This window comes from Equus caballus, chromosome 5, assembly GCF_041296265.1.
Source record: "Equus caballus isolate H_3958 breed thoroughbred chromosome 5, TB-T2T, whole genome shotgun sequence".
NCBI lineage: Eukaryota > Metazoa > Chordata > Mammalia > Perissodactyla > Equidae > Equus > Equus caballus.
In genome coordinates, this window is record NC_091688.1 from 93030516 (window position 1) to 93050038 (window position 19523).

General features: G+C 37.5%; 1 protein-coding gene across 6 annotated transcripts in view; it reads left to right on the forward strand.

Moving 5' to 3' along the window:
* ERICH3 (glutamate rich 3) overlaps window positions 1-19523 on the forward strand; it is a 104422-nt gene that overhangs the window by 33839 nt on the left and 51060 nt on the right. For 3 of the 6 annotated variants that reach the window (XM_014740216.3, XM_070267489.1, XM_023641849.2), the window contains 4 exons: window positions 2221-2292; window positions 3880-4008; window positions 8684-8842; window positions 13140-13358. In XM_014740216.3, coding sequence (XP_014595702.3) covers window positions 2221-2292; window positions 3880-4008; window positions 8684-8842; window positions 13140-13358 — 579 coding nt within the window. Of the gene's footprint in view, window positions 1-2220; window positions 2293-3879; window positions 4009-8683; window positions 8843-10208; window positions 10451-13139; window positions 13359-19523 lie in introns of those variants that run through there. The other 3 variants (XM_070267490.1, XM_023641851.2, XM_023641850.2) reach the window with 3 other exon arrangements.

Sequence of the window (19523 nt, forward strand, 5' to 3'; positions counted from 1 at the left end):
TATTCATGTGTTCATTCATGCAACAAACATTAATTGCAGGCTTACCATGTATCAGTATGAGGTTATGTGATGTAGCTGCAAGATGTAATTAAAAAAATGCTGTAGAAAATGATCAAGCGCTAGAAGAGAGGAACAAACAGACGGAGGTCAGAAAAGAAAGGAATGATGGCTTGCCTCTGTGAGAGTCAGGGGAAGCTAAACGGAAGTCCTCTATTTGAATTGGACCTTGAGGACTGAGCAAGAGTACATGAACACATGAGAAAGGCATTCCAGAGAGTGAAGACAGCAGGTGTGAAGTTACAGAGGTGTGAAAGGACATTGCAAATGGACAGGAAAGCTCACTGAGGCCTGACTGCACAGTGGGTTGATTGAAAGACTGGCAGGAAGTGACACTCCCCAATAAGTTGGGGCCCAGTTTCTGAGGGCCTTCACTTCCCAGCTAGGTTTGGAGTTTAGGAGATGAGGTGATAAAACGTTTTTCAGCAGGGGAGTGAAATAAATGAGCAGAGCTGTCTTAGAAAGATGATGTTGCTAAAAATGTGGAAGATGGATTAATGAGCTGGAAAAGATGAGAGGTGGGAGGTCAATTAGGAAGATGTTGCCAAGGGGTGTGGGCTGACAGCGGTAGTGGAAGCGCTGGGGAGATGCAGCTGTCCACAGAGCCATGGAAGAGGGAGAAAGACAGACATTGCCTGAAAAAAGAGGGGTGAAGAGATGGAGCCCAGAGCAACTCTCAGATTTCTAGCTTAGTAGGTGGTGCATTGCAGGAGATCAGGAACAACATGGGCTGGAAAAGAACCTTTAAATGGTGGAAAAATGTGTCTGATAGAGTGGTGTCCTGGAAGCCAGGATGCTCTCATAAGCTGTAGAATGGTTAAATAAGATGAGCACTGAGAAAAAAAAGAAATTAGGTTTGACCCCGAGGACAAAGACATCGGTGGCCGTGGTAAAAGTTGTTTCAGTGACGGTGAAGGGTGGGGGGTGGGAGTGGATGACTGCTGTGAGCTGGAAGTACATGGAAGATGGAAAATGGCTGATAGTGAATTTAGTAATGAATGGGTGAGAGAACAGGAAAAGGGAGAGAAGCAAGGGACTTGTCAAGAAGAGGATTGATGACGCTTAAGCAGGGAATGAATGAGTCTGCATGGTCCCAAAGGCAACTGGAAAGGATCAAGAACAGAGACACAACACTTTTTAAAAGGGCCAACAAGTAAAACACTCTCAAAGTGTCTAAATGATTTCAGATCAAATTGTAAGCAGATTATTTTCACATGGGGTTTACTTTTAAACTATATAATTAATATATTACAGAAAATTTGGAAAAGAAAGCTTAAAAACAAGAAAGCATAAAAAAGGAAAATAACCATGTATGATCCCTCCTCTCAGAGATAACTGCTATTGACAGGCTCACATTTCCTTTCAGTCTCTACTCATATGTAAACATTAATAAAAGCTCTATGTTGTGAGAGGGACATGGTTTTGTGAAAAAAATAAGAACCAAAAAACGAGAAGTTAGCGTCAGACAGACCAAGGTTCAAATTACCGTTCCACTGCCTACGAGATGTGTGACCCGCGGCAAGCTCATGATCCTCTGCCTCAGTTTCTTCATTTGTCAAGTGAGACTGCTTCACAGTTAGAGTTGTTCAAGAAGGGACAATGCACCTTCCTAGCACAGGGACAGGCACACATTATGAGCCTGATCAGTTAACTTGTATTTCTGGGCAATTCTGTGTCCTACTTTTTTTCTGCATTACGTGCATTTTCCATTTTTTTATACAGAACCTTTATGAATCTTATTTTAACGATTATATTCTATTCCATTATATGGATGTGCCAAAAACTTAACCATTCACTTTAAGGCTTGTGTTGCTTCTGAATTTTTGCTTTGAAGGAAAAACATAAAAAAAACTTTCAGACAGCATCTTTGTTCATAACACATTTAAAAAAAATTATTCAGATTCTCCCCTAGGTTTGGAAGTGAAATTTACTGGTAAAAGGGTAGAGACACTTTCAACAGCCTAATCTACGTTAAGAATTGGCTTTCCAAAGAGTTGTACCAATTTATATTCCCGCTTGCACACTTATGCAGATGATTCTCCTCCATCTCAATGACAAGAGGGGTAATTGAGAATACAGTTGGTTGCTAGGGTTATTTTCCTCTAAAAAATTCTTTGCTATAATTGATATGATTCTCTTCTCTGTCCTTTCCTGTATGCTTAGCGTTACCATCAGCTTGAAATAAGAAAGAAACTGGAGACCTTAGCTAGGAAGGAGCGAATTCAGAGATTTAAGGTAAGGACCTACATAACTGTCTTTTATTTGACAATATTATTTTGTGATTTTGAAAGCCAATAATGCTACTATTGAAGTTCCTTGGGGCACTTACATTTGGGTAACTCATAGCTGAGGTCAAATGACAGTTCCATCAAGCCTAAATTTTGGCCACCGTTGTTACAGAAGATCATAACAAAGTAGGAGCTGCCTGTGCAAAGTAAGTTTTATAAGGCACAAACCTTTCAAAGAAAAACTTGAAAACATTCAGGTTTTAAGTTTTGCTCTTGTATTTTCTTAACTGATATGTGATAGAGGCCAAAGGATTTTTTGCTTTTTTGTCTTAGGAAGGTAAAAATAGATAGTGATGTTCCCAATGTGATGGAAACCAGGGCATTCTAAGAATTATCCAATGGCACATTTTCCTGTGAATGTGAGCCTTGAAAATATATGGTAGGAAAGATCTACCTTAGCAAACAAAAGCATAAGATTTAGACATTTTCTATAAGGTATTTGAAAATCCTTACTTGTTTTCTGTTTTTGTATTTGATATTCCTACTTCAAAGTGAAGTTACGAAAATGTATAAATTTGAGTCAAGAGACGAGAGACTCAGTTAGGCATGTTTGAAAGCTTTCTCCTTAGGCTGGCAGTTTTACTCAATTTCTTGGGCCATTCAGATTTACACGTTGTTCTTCATTTTCTGTGTCGTATTACAGATGTGGGGCTCAAGACTCATTTCACAAACTGATCAATATTTGTAAAGCTTCTGTAGAATAACTTGCCATCTAAGACAGTAATTTTTCCCTCTCACTTGACAGACTCAAATCTGTCTATTTTATCATGGCCAAAAGATAATCGTGTTACAAAACTGTTGTTAAATACTAGAAGATAGGTCAGTTTTTCAAGATCAGAAAAGTTGGTGTGTAGAGATTTGTGGTTAATGCAACGTTGCCAATATTGTCCTACATCAAGGACTGAGGTATAGATTCTGTAATGTTGATGGACTAAAATGGTTACTGGAAATAAAGAGTGACTGGCACTGCCTGAAGCAGATTGCCAGACCTGCTAATGAAGTACATGTTATAGCACGAGCGAAGTTCATCAGAGACACTCCAGTTCCTCCTGTGTGATTTTTATCTGTAACAATTTTCACTTTATAGCTGCGCTTGAGGAGATACCTATGTTTAAGTCTCTTTTTTGTAATAAGCAACCTTTTGCTGAAGGCATTCTTTAATTATTTTTAAAGGTAGGAAAGTAATATTTTCTGGTAGTCCCTACTCATCAGTGTAACGAGGAGCACTGTGCTTCTTGTGGTGATCTACTTAAAGCAGATGAATAAATATTATCACAGCATTGAGGATACTCTGCTTCCACAGCTATTTCTTTGAGTAAAGTAGACTCAGTTTCTCACCTTTCACTACCACACCCAACTCCCAAGGACAGCTGTGAAAACTTTTTCTGACTCTCACGATGGGTCTCACAAGGAACATTCTTGAAAGTAATGAGAAAGGACTTTTTAGTCATATGGTATCTTTTACTTGGCAGACAATAACCTAACCTAGATTACTAATGATGCATTAATTTGTTAAATCACTTTCTTATTCTAGGGAGAGCCCACAAGATGGTCTATAGAAAATAACATGCCAATCCTATCTCCCCACCCACCAGTTGGCCCAAAGACCAACCGTGGCCATAGTGTTCTGGTTGATGAAGGACATTCCAGTCTAACAGCACTGGTGAGTCGCATTAAACACTCTGTCATACACTATCCCAACTAATTAATTTATAATTTCTTATCATTCCTAGAAAGAATGCTCTCTGGGTATATGTCTGTACAATCCTGCAAATGCTGCTGAGTAAAAACATAGTCTTGCATCTGTTCAACTCTCTCTTTACAGAATGCCCCACCTCTAATCAATGTCACCTCTGTCAAGATCTGTCAAATCCATTTTGCTTGTTACTGCTAGATTTGTTTTCTTGAAGTGCAGATTATTTATGACACTTACATGCCCGAATGCCTTCACAGCCTCTGTGTCACCTATAGAAAAGCCTAGACTTTTTCACCTGACATTTAAGACCCTAAACCATATGACCTCGATTTAGCTATTGACATGATTACCCTTTTGTACTGTACAATGCAGCAAAAATGTACCACTAGTTGTTCCATACACGTTCTGTATTTCCTGATCTCTGGATTTTGTTCTTGCTGTTCCCTCTACTCTCACCTTGTTTGTAAAGCTTGTTTATGCACAAAGTCAGTGGTACTGTATAGCATTTTGGCCAGATACTTATATTTGTGCTTCTTTTATGAAAAGTATGTGCACATACTCTAAGATAAAAACAATTAAATGTACAGAAATTCTATTTAAAGAAATTATACACTGATATTTCATTCCAATTTCATTCATTTATAACCTAGAGGTGGTATTTGCTTGAAATAAGGTAAGGTAGCTTGAAACAATACAGATACAGGAAAAGATTTGCAAAATATTTCCTGGAGGTTGATGGTTTATGTTGTAAATGACCTGCTTGATCACATCTTTATACTTGCTTTGTGTAGCCTAATATGTTTCCTTGTTAGCATGAACATTTTTTTGGATTCTACAATATTTATAGAAAAATTGCAGTGCTTTCACAGATTGATGAAGTAGGTTTATCACATATATGTAGTGTTAAGCTTTGACATTTTTCAAAAGGTAAATATGTTTTGACATTTCCCGAGGAACAGCTCAAGTTAGGAAGAGCAACTGTCTTCCCTTTGTTGTTACCATATTTCCAGGCTTCATTTAAATGGATACGTACACAAATAATTCTTTTATTTGATAGCAAATTCACTAGAGTCTCAAAAGCTCGGCCTGGTGAAACAAGAGAAACAATCAGGTGCTATTTTCTATCTTCCCACCTGTTTAGGAGAGGAAAAACCCTTGAAAGGCTTTCTTTTCAATTTTCCAGCTGAACACCCTCAATAAGTAGTTTATGATACATCCAGGAGATCTTAATGTGGCAGGAGTGAGAAGGTAATTTAAAAATTACAGGAACACTGACACCAGCACTTCAGAAGCCTTTCTCTCTGGTGAGCCGCGATTCTTCGCTCGGTCCCCGGCTATGGTGCTTCTGCCCCGTAAGGGATACCTGTTGTGATTCTGGAATCATAGTTCCCATTTTACAGAAATACATGTTCTCCTCTTTGTTTTCCCAATCTGGATACGTATCCTTTAAATTTGACTCCTGTCCTCCAAGTGCTGTTGAGATGAAGATAACAATCATTTTGGGATGTTGCTCTTGATTTTTCTTGTTTAACTTTCTTGAATGAATAAGGAGAGCATCCAGTGAATGGTTATTGCACTTGGTCACTAATTGCACCTAAACTTTCAAAATAGCATATAGGCTTTAGCTGCACTGTTCCTATTAAAACTGGAAAATCATTCAACTAAATCTGTACATGCTTGGAAAATTCAGCCCCAGAGATCTTCTACTGAGAATTAGAAATGCTCAGCTAAGCTGAGTAATCACCAGGTAGTCCATTTCAGTTCACATTCATGTACAGTTTTGAAAACGTTAAGCTACAGTGTCATATTTATTCCAAGAAAATATATTACAAACGATTTAAAATACAGCAAATTTAAGGTGGCCTCTCATGTGAACTACGATAGTTTGTAGCTCACAGCTGGTAGTTGAATGATGCAGATTTATTTTTACAGATAAATGTAATCAGTTAAACATTTGACTGCCATATTCATCTAACTGAGTGATATCTGTATGCAAATGTGAAGAAGGAAAATTTCACGCTTAGCAGACAACAGATCATGTTCCAGTTTGCAGTAGCCTGCTTTCTTGAATTCCTACATTAGATTTTCAGTGTTTTTGTGTTCAATTGGATTATTTGACAGGAAAGAGTCTTAGATATATTTGTTTTACAGAGTTCAAAAGAATTCTTTTGGATGATCTAATTCCCTTGTTCAGAAACCTTTAGTTTGATTTCTCTTTGTGGGTTTAAAGACATTTCATCTTTTGGCTCATATAGTGTTATGTCCTGTTTCTTTAAATCAAAGGCTGCTCCAGTCCATCCACTTGGCTTCCTGTATTAGTCATGACATAGGTTTGTGTGCAGAGACCCAAAGTAACAATGACTTAAACAAAAGGATGCCCTCCCCACCCCAACAGGCATATGCGACTCTCAGCTGGTGTGCCATCTCTACTATATTAAGTCATCAAAAGCTCAGACTCCTACTGTGTCATTTTTCTGCCAAACTTAGTTTGTTGTCTTCATCCACATAAGCCAAGATGGTGTTTCATCATGTGGCTATTTCAGCCAGAGGGAAAAAGGTAAAGTGAAAGTGACAGCACACTTCTTCCAAGGGCATGATCTGGAAGTTTCATGTATCATTTCTGCTCACGTCTTATTGGCCAAAGCTGAGGCATACAGTATACAGATTTGCAAGAGATCCTGGGAAATATAGTCCTTATTTGTGAGAACCATTTTCCTTGATAAGAATTCTGTTACTGGTGAAGAAATGAAAACAGATGTTGGGGAATATTTATCTTTGCTACCCTTCCCATGTCTGACTCACAACTGTTCTCTTCTTACCCAGGTATTCAAATTTCCCATTCCTCGTCTCTGCTCATCCATTTTCTTCTTTTGCTCGTCCATTTGGATAAAATATAATTGCTTCTGTGAAACTTTAATTTTTACTCGTCTCATTGGCTTGCTCCAAATAACTTTAAGTTCTAAGATGTTTTACTTCTCAGGTATCTTGTTGTTATTGTCTCTTTGGCAGTATGTGCGTGGTTCATTTGGCACTAATCGTCTTATGTCACCATTACATGTTAAAAATTACTTTTTCATCTCCACATAGTGCCTATAGTTGGAATCCAATAAATGTTGACTTAACAAAATCAGAGATTTAGCAACATATGACATGCTTTTCAAGATGGCACTGAGGCCGAATTTTTGTAGTAGGACCTACCCCGTCATCATTTTTTTTCTGTATTTACACAACACTTTTCCAGAGTTGGATATTTGTTGTTCATGATTCTTTAGAGTCAATGTATTGTACCTTATTCATGAGTCATTTATATACTATCCTTTTCACAACCTCTTACCCAAATACTCATGTATTATTCTTAACAGATTTTCTACTCTCTTATTGTAATCGAACAACTGGGCCAAAAGCCTTGTTTTTCCCACTTTTGAAACATTGCTGATCTTTATACTAAAGTTACAATGTTCTGTCAGTGCCCCAACAGGCACTTCTAATGCTTCATACTGGCACTTTTGGTATTCTCTGCAGTACAGTCTTGATTAGAAAATGCATCAGTCAGGGTCTCAGCAGGAAACAGATGGCTCACACAAATAGGGTAATTAGGAAGGGTTTAATAAAGAAACTATTTACAAAGATGCAGGCAGGGTTAAAGGAAACCAGCTAAGGATGTTAAGCATGCTGGGGTCAGCAAAATGGGAAACAACACCACATTGGCCTAAGGGAGAAAGGGAGGGATTGGATACCAGAACTGGCAGGCAGGACTTGTAAAGTAGGAGAGGACTTCCTGATAGAAGCTGTGGACTTTGGTGGAGGGACCCAGCTGGCCCATCATGACCTTGGTGGAAAGGGTCCAGGAGAATTAAGACCGCAATCTCGTTCCCTTCTCTCTTTTGATCTACCAGTGCCTTTCATCGGCCAAATCCAACTGGCATCCTGAGGTTAGCTGGTGTAGTCCATAAAGAAAAGACTCCCACCGGCCAGAGCAGGGCAGAGAAGAGGGGCAAATGGAAGATATCCAGCCTGGAAAAGGTCTCCATTTTTACACAGTGTTATCTAATGTTGCCAGTTAACTATTTTTCATTTTTGTTTTCCTAATATTTCAAGGAAGAAGTAGAATAAATGGTAATGCATCACAGTTGAACATCCGCCTTTCCTGTTTTGAATCACATTGTCTGCTTTTATTTCAGCACCAGTCTTAAGACTTAAAAGACTCACAGGAGAATTTATGTTGAAGACATTTAAACAGAAATGAGTCCATTCGAATCATATCCCTTTAGATCTCTAAAATAGAAACATTATTCAACTTAACATTAAATAGAGCAAAGCTATTCTACGCACAGCATAAATTGGGTGTTGTCAGCAAGTTTACAGTATGAATAAAATACAGGAAACTAACAGAGAACATCTCCTTTGTCTAGAATACTCTATAATTGTGGCATTTAGTTATATAGAGGACTTCCACACCATATGTTTTAACAAATACTTTGGGTCATAAGGGTATGGATAATGGAGGGACATAATTAAAGTTTAATCTGTTCAGTAAAAAGGCACCATTAATTACTCTAGGCAATTTGTTGGGTTATTAATTGGTTCTGGAAACCTGTCAAGATACTAATTTAAATGGAATTTTTTTTCCCTAATTGTCTAGACAGCCCCTCGACCATACACTGCCCCAGGAAATATGCAGCCTCCAATTCGATTACAGCCTCTTCCCAGTAATCCTGCAATAGGAACTGTTCCAAAGATGACTTCGGGGTCCAGATCAAAAGCCTCATTGCTGGAAAATGAAGCTCCGTTTCCCATTGGGGTAAATGTTATTTCTTCAAGAAATATCTTTTTTATTCTTGATCACTGTATTAGATTACCACAGTTTTTAAGGTGCCAGATTCAATTAATCTACTCTGCTAAATTTATATTGTGCACTTATTAAGCACTTACTGTGTATTTCTGTTTACTTATACCTTACTCTAACTGGAAAGCCTATAATTTCTGTATTATTGGGCAAAAAGAATAAGGCATAAATTTGTAATAATATAAGGTGATCTCTCATTCATTTGAAGGGTTGTATGAAAAATAGAGGACTTTTTAGAGCCAGATTTGACTTCTATCAGAATAGACCCAGTGTTGATCCAAATTTTAAATGCATGAAAACTAGAAAGTGAAACTTTCCAAGAATAGGTTTGCATTTGCATGCCGACTGACTTTACCATCAGTGTATGAAATTGCTGCAAGTTTGACTCTGGAGAAGGTTAGATATAGAAGGAAAAGAATGTCCATCTTTAAAAAATGCTGAATTAATCACACACAGGAGCTTGAAGCTGCTTCCTTTTCAAGGTTGTGTCTCAGATAATTTTTACTTATTTTATTAGAGTACAGGAAGGAGGTATGGTAACCATAAAATATGAGTTGCTTAACCAGGGAGGAATAATTAGGACATTTAGTAATTAGGGACGGTATTGTTTGTATTTCTAACATGAAGAAGAAACATTTGCCAGCTTAAGAAAGAAGCTGTGTCATGAGTGTAATTGTCATTGTGTTCAAATGGGTGAATTTAATTCCATTCCTTATTAGGAAATGTAAGACATATGAAATTAAGACATTTTTATCTAAGACTGACAGATAATCTTGACACTAAGAAATTAATTCAGACAAATAAATGATTGTGTTTCACAGTAAAAGTATAAATGTAACTCTAAAAGTGGTAACCAATATTTTAGTCCATTTGATATGCTTTTCAGCTTGTGAAGCAATTTTCACAAATCATATTTAGTAGCTTCTCAGAAAGCAGGAGAAATTAAGCCAAAAGTAGTGGCACTTTGTCTAGGGAAGACTGCTTAGAGCTAAGCAGGAACTTGTTAGGTCAAAAGTCAATTAGGTTGACAACTTCTAGTATCTGGTCTCTTTTTTGAGGGCCCAGAGATTTCCTGTTCCAGCTCGTACCCAGGAATGGTCAGGTCCCGAGAGATTGTCTCAGGCTAACTAAAATAACTCATAACAAGCTCATTTTTCTCCCTTTAGTAGACCAAAATTGGAAACCAAATCATAATCAGGCGCCATTAATTCACCAGATATTAAGTAATCAAAGCTTGTAGAAGCTGTGCATTTTCCCCTGGAGACGGACCTACATGAGAAGCCAGTTCACAATGAGAAGGTTGCCTGGTGAGCATGGAATCAGAATGAGGGGATAGGGTGAAATGGAATGTTAATGGCATCAGGCCTTATGGCTTGATGCATCTATCTCATCCTAGGAATGGGCTTGCCAAAGGTACCAGAAAACTCGAAGGTCTTTGGCTAAAACCCCCTCTATCCTCCAGGGATAACTTTGCCGTTAGGACCGGAAATATTCAAAGTCCAATGGGTGGGATTTCCTCTCCCCTAGATAGTACTCAGATGGGCACTTTCCACATTTGCCAAGGTGATTATATTCTTTTCTAAGCTCCTATAAGTATTAACTCTACTTTGATAGACACATTTTCCTGTTAGATATGTGAATACTATCAATCAGGTAATATTCAAATTCTGCTGGCTATGGAGGGAGTTTTTTTCTTTCAGGTGATTTTCTAAATCTGCTCTGAGACACTGGGTGGATTTGTTAATTAAATCTGCACAGGCCTTTTATTTTCCTGTTTTCAAGTTTTGGGGTGTGAGTGACTGAGGGATAGGCACTTAATGGAAGTTTACATGGGCTGACAAGATTGGGATCAATTCTGTGTTAATTTAAACTAGCTAAACATAGTTTTTCCATTCAGTAACTATTTATTGGGCACTTACTATGGATTAGGTACTGCTCTAGGCATTGGTGATACATCAATTATCAAGTCAGACAAATGTATCTAACTTATTGGAGCTTATACTGTATTGTACATAGGCAAAATATACTGCTAGAAAAGACGTGCAGTTTTTTCAATGTCGTTGATGATGAAATGATTTAAAATAAAATCAGACAAGAAATTCCTAAAGAATACTAGTCTGCATGATTGCTGAGTATGTAGTGAACACCCACTAAATTCTTATTGTTTTCTTAAAGAGTAAAAGATATTTATGTGGGAATTGTTTGAAAGTGCAACAGATATAACCGGGTTGAACTTTCTAAGCATCACAAATGAGGATCTTTGATTTAGGCAAAAGCAATGTGGTTGAAAAACAGACTGGTTGAGATGCAACTGAGTAAAAATAATGACTTGATTGAAAATGATTATCCTTAGAATGAGAGTTTCTTGTACACTATAGATAGGAGTAGAAATTGGTACAACTATTTGTGAAGGCAATATTGGAATATCTATCAACATTTTAAATGAACATGCTCAAACATTTTAGCATATAGGAATTTATCCTGGGAATACACACATTTGTGGAAAGACATAGATTTAAGAATATTTAACAATATAATATTTGCTATAGTGAACAATTGAAAGACACCTAAGGATTTAAATAGAGTATTATTTAAAAATGTTATAGCATATTAAAGTATGTTAAAAAAATAAGGTAGAATTATTTATACTGGCATGGAAGGATGTCCAAGATACTTTGGGCTAAAAAAGCAAAGTAAGGAGCAGCATGTTTCTTAAAAATTTACTAAACCATTCCCAAATAAGTGATGCAATTGACTGATAACTCCTTAGAAATTTAAAAAACAAAAATCCCCAGGCCCCAAAATTTCTGGATTCATTGATTTTATTATTATGATTTTTACTTCTTTAATTTATACTTCCTGTTACAATATCAAAGCACACATCACAGAAAAATTGGGAAATCTAAGAAAAGCAACAAGAAAACATAACACTTGCAATTTCAACTATTCTAACGATTCTAAACTCCTTAGTGAATATCTGCTTAAATCCCTTTCTGTTCACATAAATGTTGTTTTCAATCAAAATATGGACTATACATGCATTTATTTAACCTGCCTTTACTTATTTAGCAATGAGAAATGTTTGGAGAATGACTTCCCTTTCTTAAAAATAAGTTTTCTCAAAGTTTAAACATCTCAAAATAAAGAATAAGTTGGGTGAAAACTAATTTTAAATCATACCAAATAAATTTGTATAAAATGGATAAAACTGATTAAAGATTCCTTAAACTTTGAAAAACTATCCCAGATACATAAAAATTACCAATTTATGAAAATTCAGAGACTCAAATATGCCTGAAAAATGTAATATAATTATTGGTTACGCCTTTGGTGCTTTTTAATCATTAAGGTAATGCACGTTGATTAAATTTTCAAATAATACAGAGATATATGAAATGGAAAATGACATCCCCCTGATAATCCAAATCCCCAAAGGCAACCTCATCTTCAAAGTCTTCCAGTCATCCTTGATTTTGTCAAAATCCACATATAAATTATTTAAAATAAACATGTGATCACACCGCATGGACCTTTTTAGGTCACATTATTCTTTTTAAAGCCTGATGAGAATCTATTATAAGAATAAAGCAAAATGTAGTTAAATGTTCTCCTATTGATGGACCTGATGGTTCAACTAAATTTGTTATACGTGTGTGTGTGTCTATGTATGTATGTATCCTTATACGCATTTACATCAGTGTGCTTGTGTAATTATCTGGGTAAGATATATTTCCAGAAGTTGAATTTCTAGGAGAAAATAAGCTATATAAAGTCTTTGGGTCAGCATCTGGGTTTGGTTCCTTGATGTTATATTATCAAGGACCATTACAATACCTGGATGGGTGAAATCAATGTGAAAAAGGTACTCACACCCCATTGTTAAGTGGACTATCTAACCCTACTGCAAAGGACAACACTTCAAACTTCTTGATTTTAAATTGTTTAATTATGCTGAGTCCCCATAGCTTTAATGGGTTGTTGAGAAAAAATGTCAAAAGTACTATAAAAGTGCCATCACTGTCTCTTTGGTTTAAAAATATACTTAAGTAAAGTTAGAAATTCATGAAAATTTAATTTGCTGTGGATACTGCAAAATGCCATTTTTCAGCAGACTGGAGTGCTTTGAGTTTCCCTATTGATATCAGTTGTGTTTGCATGCAATGCCAATCGTGCAATCTTCTCTTTAATTTTGGGTTACATTGGGTCACCACTTCTATTTCACTGGTTCTGATGTCATGAAATGTGATTACAGGGCAAGAAAGCAGTGATGAAGTTCAGGAACTCCATGGACAATTCACAGGGAATGAATCGATATCAATTTCCAAACATTAACAATTACATGATGCCTATTCCGCCTCCACCTCCTCCCCACAGTGGAACAATCACAAGGGGAAATAGACCTGAAACATGGAGAAGGAGAAGATTTCGCCCAATCACTGCTCCAAATGGCTTAGAACCTCTCTTTACCAAGGTGATTGTGGAATCAAGTTTTCTTTTATTAATTTAGCACAGATTACATTGCACTATTAGATTTCCGGATGTGCAGGAAAAGAATCTAGGGAAATCAAATGCAAAATGCACTGTGTAAAGAAATGTATTAATTTTATAAATGTAATTGTAAGCTTGAATGAATCTGAAACCAAATATTTGAATAGTTCAGTTGAGTAACTAATTTAGCACAATTGATAAAAAATCCAGCAATTCCCGGGGCTGGCCCCGTGGCCGAGCGGTTAAGTTCGCGCTCTCCGCTGCAGGCGGCCCAGTGTTTCGTTGGTTCGAATCCTGGGCGCGGACATGACACTGCTCATCAAACCACGCTGAGGCAGCGTCCCACATGCCACAACTAGATGGACACACAACGAAGAATATACAACTATGTACCGGGGGGCTTTGGGGAGAAAAAGGAAAAAATAAAATCTTTAAAAAAAAAAAAAAAAAAAAAAAAAAAAAAAAAAAAAAAATCCAGCAATTCTTGTGGTCAAATTTAGTTTGTGTTCTACCTATTTCCAAGTAATTTATTACCTTTAATTTGCCCATTCAATCGTATGTTGTCAGAAGTATTTTAAGATTTAATTTGTGAAAATTCAGGGACTTACATATACCAAAAAATTTATACCATATAAAATACCTGATTAAAGCTTACTCTTAGTGATTTTTGGCAGATTAATGTACGATATTAAGAAAAATTTTTCTTTCAGTGTTCTTCAAAAATAGTGTAGTTTGTTGTACTTATTTCCTCAAAATACTGATAAAGAAAATAGTCCTAAGGCCAGTTAGACTTTATACAGACACAGGCTAGTAAAAAGGCAAAAAGAGCTCTTAATTTTTATTGTGTAAATATACAATTAATAGTAACTATAGGTGACTTCTATGATTATTAGCAGATAGCTGGGTCAACGTTGCACCGATGGAGAATCAGGGTGCGGTATTTACTGCTTGTCCACGTCTCGCTCCTGGCATCTATCCTCACAAATAACTTTCTCAAAAAGTTGGTACTGTCTTCCTTGTGCTTGCTCAAATTTTGTCCTTTCAATTCTGTTTTCTCCACTTCTCTTCCTTTGTTCCAGTCTCTGGCAGAGGACTGTATCCCTTATGTCTGAGGCCTACCCTCCACCCTGTGTCCTTGATCTTTCCTTTTTCACTGCCTGTGGAAAACCAACACCATCTGTCATTCTCCTTTCTAATTTGCATTTTCATCCTCCCTCTGATATTCATCTCTGTCTTTCAACACATCCAGGTCTTATATGGAGTCACATTCTGTAGCCTTAGACTTCTGTTTTTCTTCTTTCCTACTGCAGAGTTCTCTGAAGCATAGTTTACTGCAACTTACCCTAACAAACAACCGCAGGCAACTCAGCTGACAACAACAAAGCTTTCTTTCTTATTTTCATTATTGTCTGTTGTTGGTCAGCTGCAATTCTGGAACCAGACCAGAGGAGTGGTCCCTGTCTTGGATATGTTGGCCTCATGGACAGCAGAACCATGGAATGCTTTAAGATTCTATTCAGGAGTGACACATGTCACTTACACTTGAACTCCATTACCAAAGCCTGACAGCAATGGAGTAGGAGGTATCCTCCTGTCACAGAGAGGGGCAGTGAATATTTGGGGCAATGATAGAATCTACCATATCCACTAACTTACTTTTGAACTCTTTGCCTGCTGGCATTGGTCTTCACTAGGCCAAAAAACATGCTCTCCTCAAGGATGTGGCCCCCGCTTAGCAAAAACAGTGACTTCCTAATCATCCTCACTTGGTGGCAGCATTTGATTTTCTGATGTTAAAATACATTACTGGGATAAACTCTTCCTGGTCATACTTTTTAAAAAAAGTTTAAATGTCTCATAAACCCTTGTGTACAGGTTAAACAACAATAATCAAAAAAACACCCATGTTCACACCATTACTTCTTAACAAAGTAGAACACTACAGTCATGTTATGAGCCCCCTATTTCCTGCCCCATCACATCCCCTACAGCTTCCCAGAGCAACCACCACACGGACATCTTTGTTAACTGAGTTCCTGCTTTTCTTTGGAGTCCTGTCACTTATATGCATTCAACTTCAGAAATGAGCTCAAACCTAGCATTGTAATGAAAGGACAATATTTCCAGAAGAAAATAAGTTGAATAGAGTCTTTGGATCACAGTCTGGGTTTGGTTTCTTGGCAATTTTAAAAGCCCCTTCTGGGGAAGTCAGAGAGGCTGCGTCATGAGTGAGTCCTAGGAAAATGGGCTCACCGGAGTCAGGGCATCTAGTGAGGTCCTACTGTGGGCCAGCCACTGGACATCCAGCAGGAATGTGCTCAGGGAGGTGGGCTTCTGTAGCTTGGCACAGAGGAGAGAGCAGCAACTTCTGCGTTCCGTGGTCATGACAAGTGAAGCACAGATAAGCATCTGAGGCAGCTTCCCCTGGGCATTCTGCCTCCATAGTGCCAGCAGGCCTCCTGGCTTTGACAGACCTTAGCAGTCTGTCTCTTGAGTCATAAGCCTTCAGTCCGACCTAGGTGATTTTTTTTTTTAAACTTCTGTTCTCTCTTTTTGAAATCTCTTTTTTGGGAATGTTGGAACTACTAGACTGATGCTCTAATATTCTTAACTTTTCTCTCCTATTTTCTACCTCTTAGACTTTTTGTTCTTCTTGCTAGGAGATTTCTTCAATTTTATCTTCTACATGTTCTACGGAATTTTTCCTTCTGCTGACTTAATTCTAAGAACTCCTTCTGTGATCACTGAGTGTTACTTTTAAAAAGCATCTTATTCTTGTTCTGTGTGGTATCGATTCTTTGGTATTCATGGAGACTTACTTTGTGGGCTAATACATGTTTATTCTTTGTAAAGAATGTGATTCACTAAATGCTGGGAGCAGAGTTCTATAAATGTCCAATAGATAAGAAATTTAAATTATGTCATTTGTATTTTTACACCCTTAGCATTCTTTTTTATTTGCTTGGTCTCTTTAGTTCCTGAGTTCTGATGATGATTCATTCTCTGTCATTATAGATTTATCAATTTTTCCTATAATTATGTCAAGTTCTGCTTTGTAAGTGTTGAGAATACCTTGTTATATGCTCTCAGATTTAGGATTACTTTGTCTTACTGGTGAAGTGATTCTTTATCATTAAAAAATGATCTTGTCTGTCACGTTACTTTTGGCCTTAAAATCTATTCTGTCTAATAGATTCTTATTTTCTTTAGATTGATGTTTAACTGGTACATACATATTCCTTTTACTTTCAGCTTTTTGAGTCTTTATGTTTAAACTTTAGGTTTAAAATGTTTTCATGGAGTGTATGGGTGTTCTGTGTTTATTTCAAGCTGAGAATCTCTGTTCCTTTAATAAGTGAGTTTAGTCCAGCTACATTTACTTTATTTAGTAGTATATTTAGACTTATTTGTGTGAGTTTAGTTTGTATTTTCTGCTTACCTTGATTTTTTTTATAGTAGCATCTTATGCTATTATTGCCTCTTCCTTGAAACTTTCCTCTCTTGCCTTCCATAGCACTCTACTTTCATGGTTCTTTGCTGTCTCCTTTTACCTCTCGTCTTGCTCCTTTGTAGATCTTCTTTGTGTTGACTAGCTATCACCATAGGCTTACACTTTGTTTTTCTATTCAAGATGTGGTCATCTTTGCATGTGGCTTCAATAGCTTTCTAAATGTCTCTTGGATTTGTGACTATTTCCTGGGTCCTGGGGTGTAGAATGAAATTGGCACAGAGGGGCAAGTCATGTACTTTAATTTAGTACTTGGATTTATTTTCTCTTGATCTAGAAAAGATTCATTTAAGGGAGAGGCAGCTCTCGTGACTAATTTACACATTAAATTCAGTCTTTCAGTTTATGACTACCACCTTTAAAGCATCCTTAAAATGCTCTGAAAAGGAAAGAAAGAGGTAAAAGGCAAAGGAATATGGCTTGCTGGTGGCCTCCCACCTGTTCTTCTATGAATGTGTAGAGCATGGTCCCTGGCTTCAGTGATCTCTGTCTCTAGGGGATGATGGGTGGAGCCAAATGACAAGGTGTGGTAGCTCTCACAGCCCAGCATGATGTTTCTATACCCATTGCTTTGTTTCATTCTGTTCCAAGACCTGAAGAGCTTTGTACAGCTTTTATAGAATCCATAAGACTAGTTAGCTTTTGCTCTGAGGTTTGCCTCACCCATCTGCAGAATTTTGTGTTCTCACTCAGGATTGCTGGTCACCTACTCTACAGAGCAGCCTACTGAAAATGGGGATGGTCCCATAAATAGTGTTTATAAATGTGAAAATACAGGCTTTAAATACAAACCTATTTAACCATTATGTTTATCAATTAAAAAAACAAAACAAGTGTGTTTTAATTTTTTGTATGTTTTGTGAAAGAGAGGGCAAAGAGCTCCTCCAGGCATGATTCAGTCTGGGGCTTTCTCCATGTCTGGTTGAGGCCTCCTGTCCACTTCCTAGACTGCAAATGAGCCCTGTGCAATTACAGATGCCTGACTGGTAGGTCCTACTGCCCCTCAAATTTGACATGGTTACAATTTAAGCCAGCTTCTCTGTTTAATTGCGTTATTGCTCATAAAGCATGACCTTTTCCCCCAGTAATTTAGGCTCAAAATCTAGGATTCCTTCTTCCCTCTTCATCACACGTCCAGTTAATTGCTAAGTCCTCTAGATCAGAGATGTCCGACAGAAATATAACGCAAGTCACATTTGCAATTTTAATTTTCTAATAGCTACATTAAAAAAGATAAAAAGAAACGTGAAGTTAATTTTAATAATGTTTTCTTTAATCAAGTATATCCAAAATATCATTTCAACATGTAATCAACATGAAAAATTTTCATAAGGTATTGCACATTAAATACCATGTCTTTAAATTCAGTAAGTATTTTATACTTACTGTATTTTATATAACACATCTCATTTGAATGAGCCACCTTTCAAGTGCCCAAGAAACAAATGTAGCAAGAGGCTGCCGCCTCAGTACAGCTCTAGCACCTTAAGAGTGGCTCGTGTACCTGATAATCCTTTTCCATTCTCACTGCCATATCTCCAGTTGAGGGGCTTGGTACTTGCGTCTTGCCTTTAAACCAATAAATAGCTCAATTCAGCTTTTATGGATAATGACAAGAACTATGCTAGGTGCTGAGGTTACCAAGATGAATAAGACCGAATTCTAGTTCTCAGAAAGGTTGTAGTTTAGCAAGGGAGACAGAAATATCTACAATTATCCATGATACATTGTGATGAGTACTATCATACTGGTATAAATAAAGCACAATGAGAACACAGAGGAAGGAAATATTAGTTCTGACTGAGGAGATTGGAGAATGCTTCAGAGAGAAAGTGGCATTTGGAATTGCCTTTGAAAGATGAGTAGGAAGTTAGCAGGTAGAATCAGGGAGCAGAGGGTAAAAGGCAATAAAGGGAAAAAAGAGTAAGGAAAGTCCATCTCAGTATTAGTAGATTCTACATAATGATGTTAAATTAAACTTTGTAGAGTAGCTCCCAACATGCTCCTCGCCTCCTTAAAATCATCAGTAGCTCCCCCTTTCCTAATGAAAGCAGGTATATTCTTCTGCCTGGCTCTTTTAAAATGTAGGTTTTATTATTATTCAGATATTTTGAGACCTGTAGATCAAGAGACAATTGCCATTAAAAAGACAGTTTGTAACTTACAGTTCCCAAGAGGAGGGGGTACGCCACATATATTCGTCAGGGTTCCATCCAGAATAATGTATGACAACATATCTGGGCACCATGGCCCGGCTAAGGTGACAGATGAAATTAACCATCACACCATACCACACAGGGCCACGCAGGGAATCACCAGGGTTGGTCAGGAGGCTGAGGGAGTGGGAGGAAAACGTGGGCAAGAACCTTTGTTGTGGTTTCCGAGGGAAAGGATGGGCCAGGCAAGGTAAACAGGTTTAGGATTGGATAGTATGAATAATGTTGGCAGGTTCTGGAGTGTAGGGGCTGTCTTGAGTTATCTGATACCTGGTCCAGGGGTGATTAGGCAGAGGAACATTGGCCCAGAGTGTAAGATCCCAATAGAAAAGGTGAGGGCAGGGTGGATGTGCGCTCTGCGTTGTCTAGTTTGCACGTGAAAAGCACTCTTCTAAGCAAGTCATTTATTAAGTGTAGGAATTGG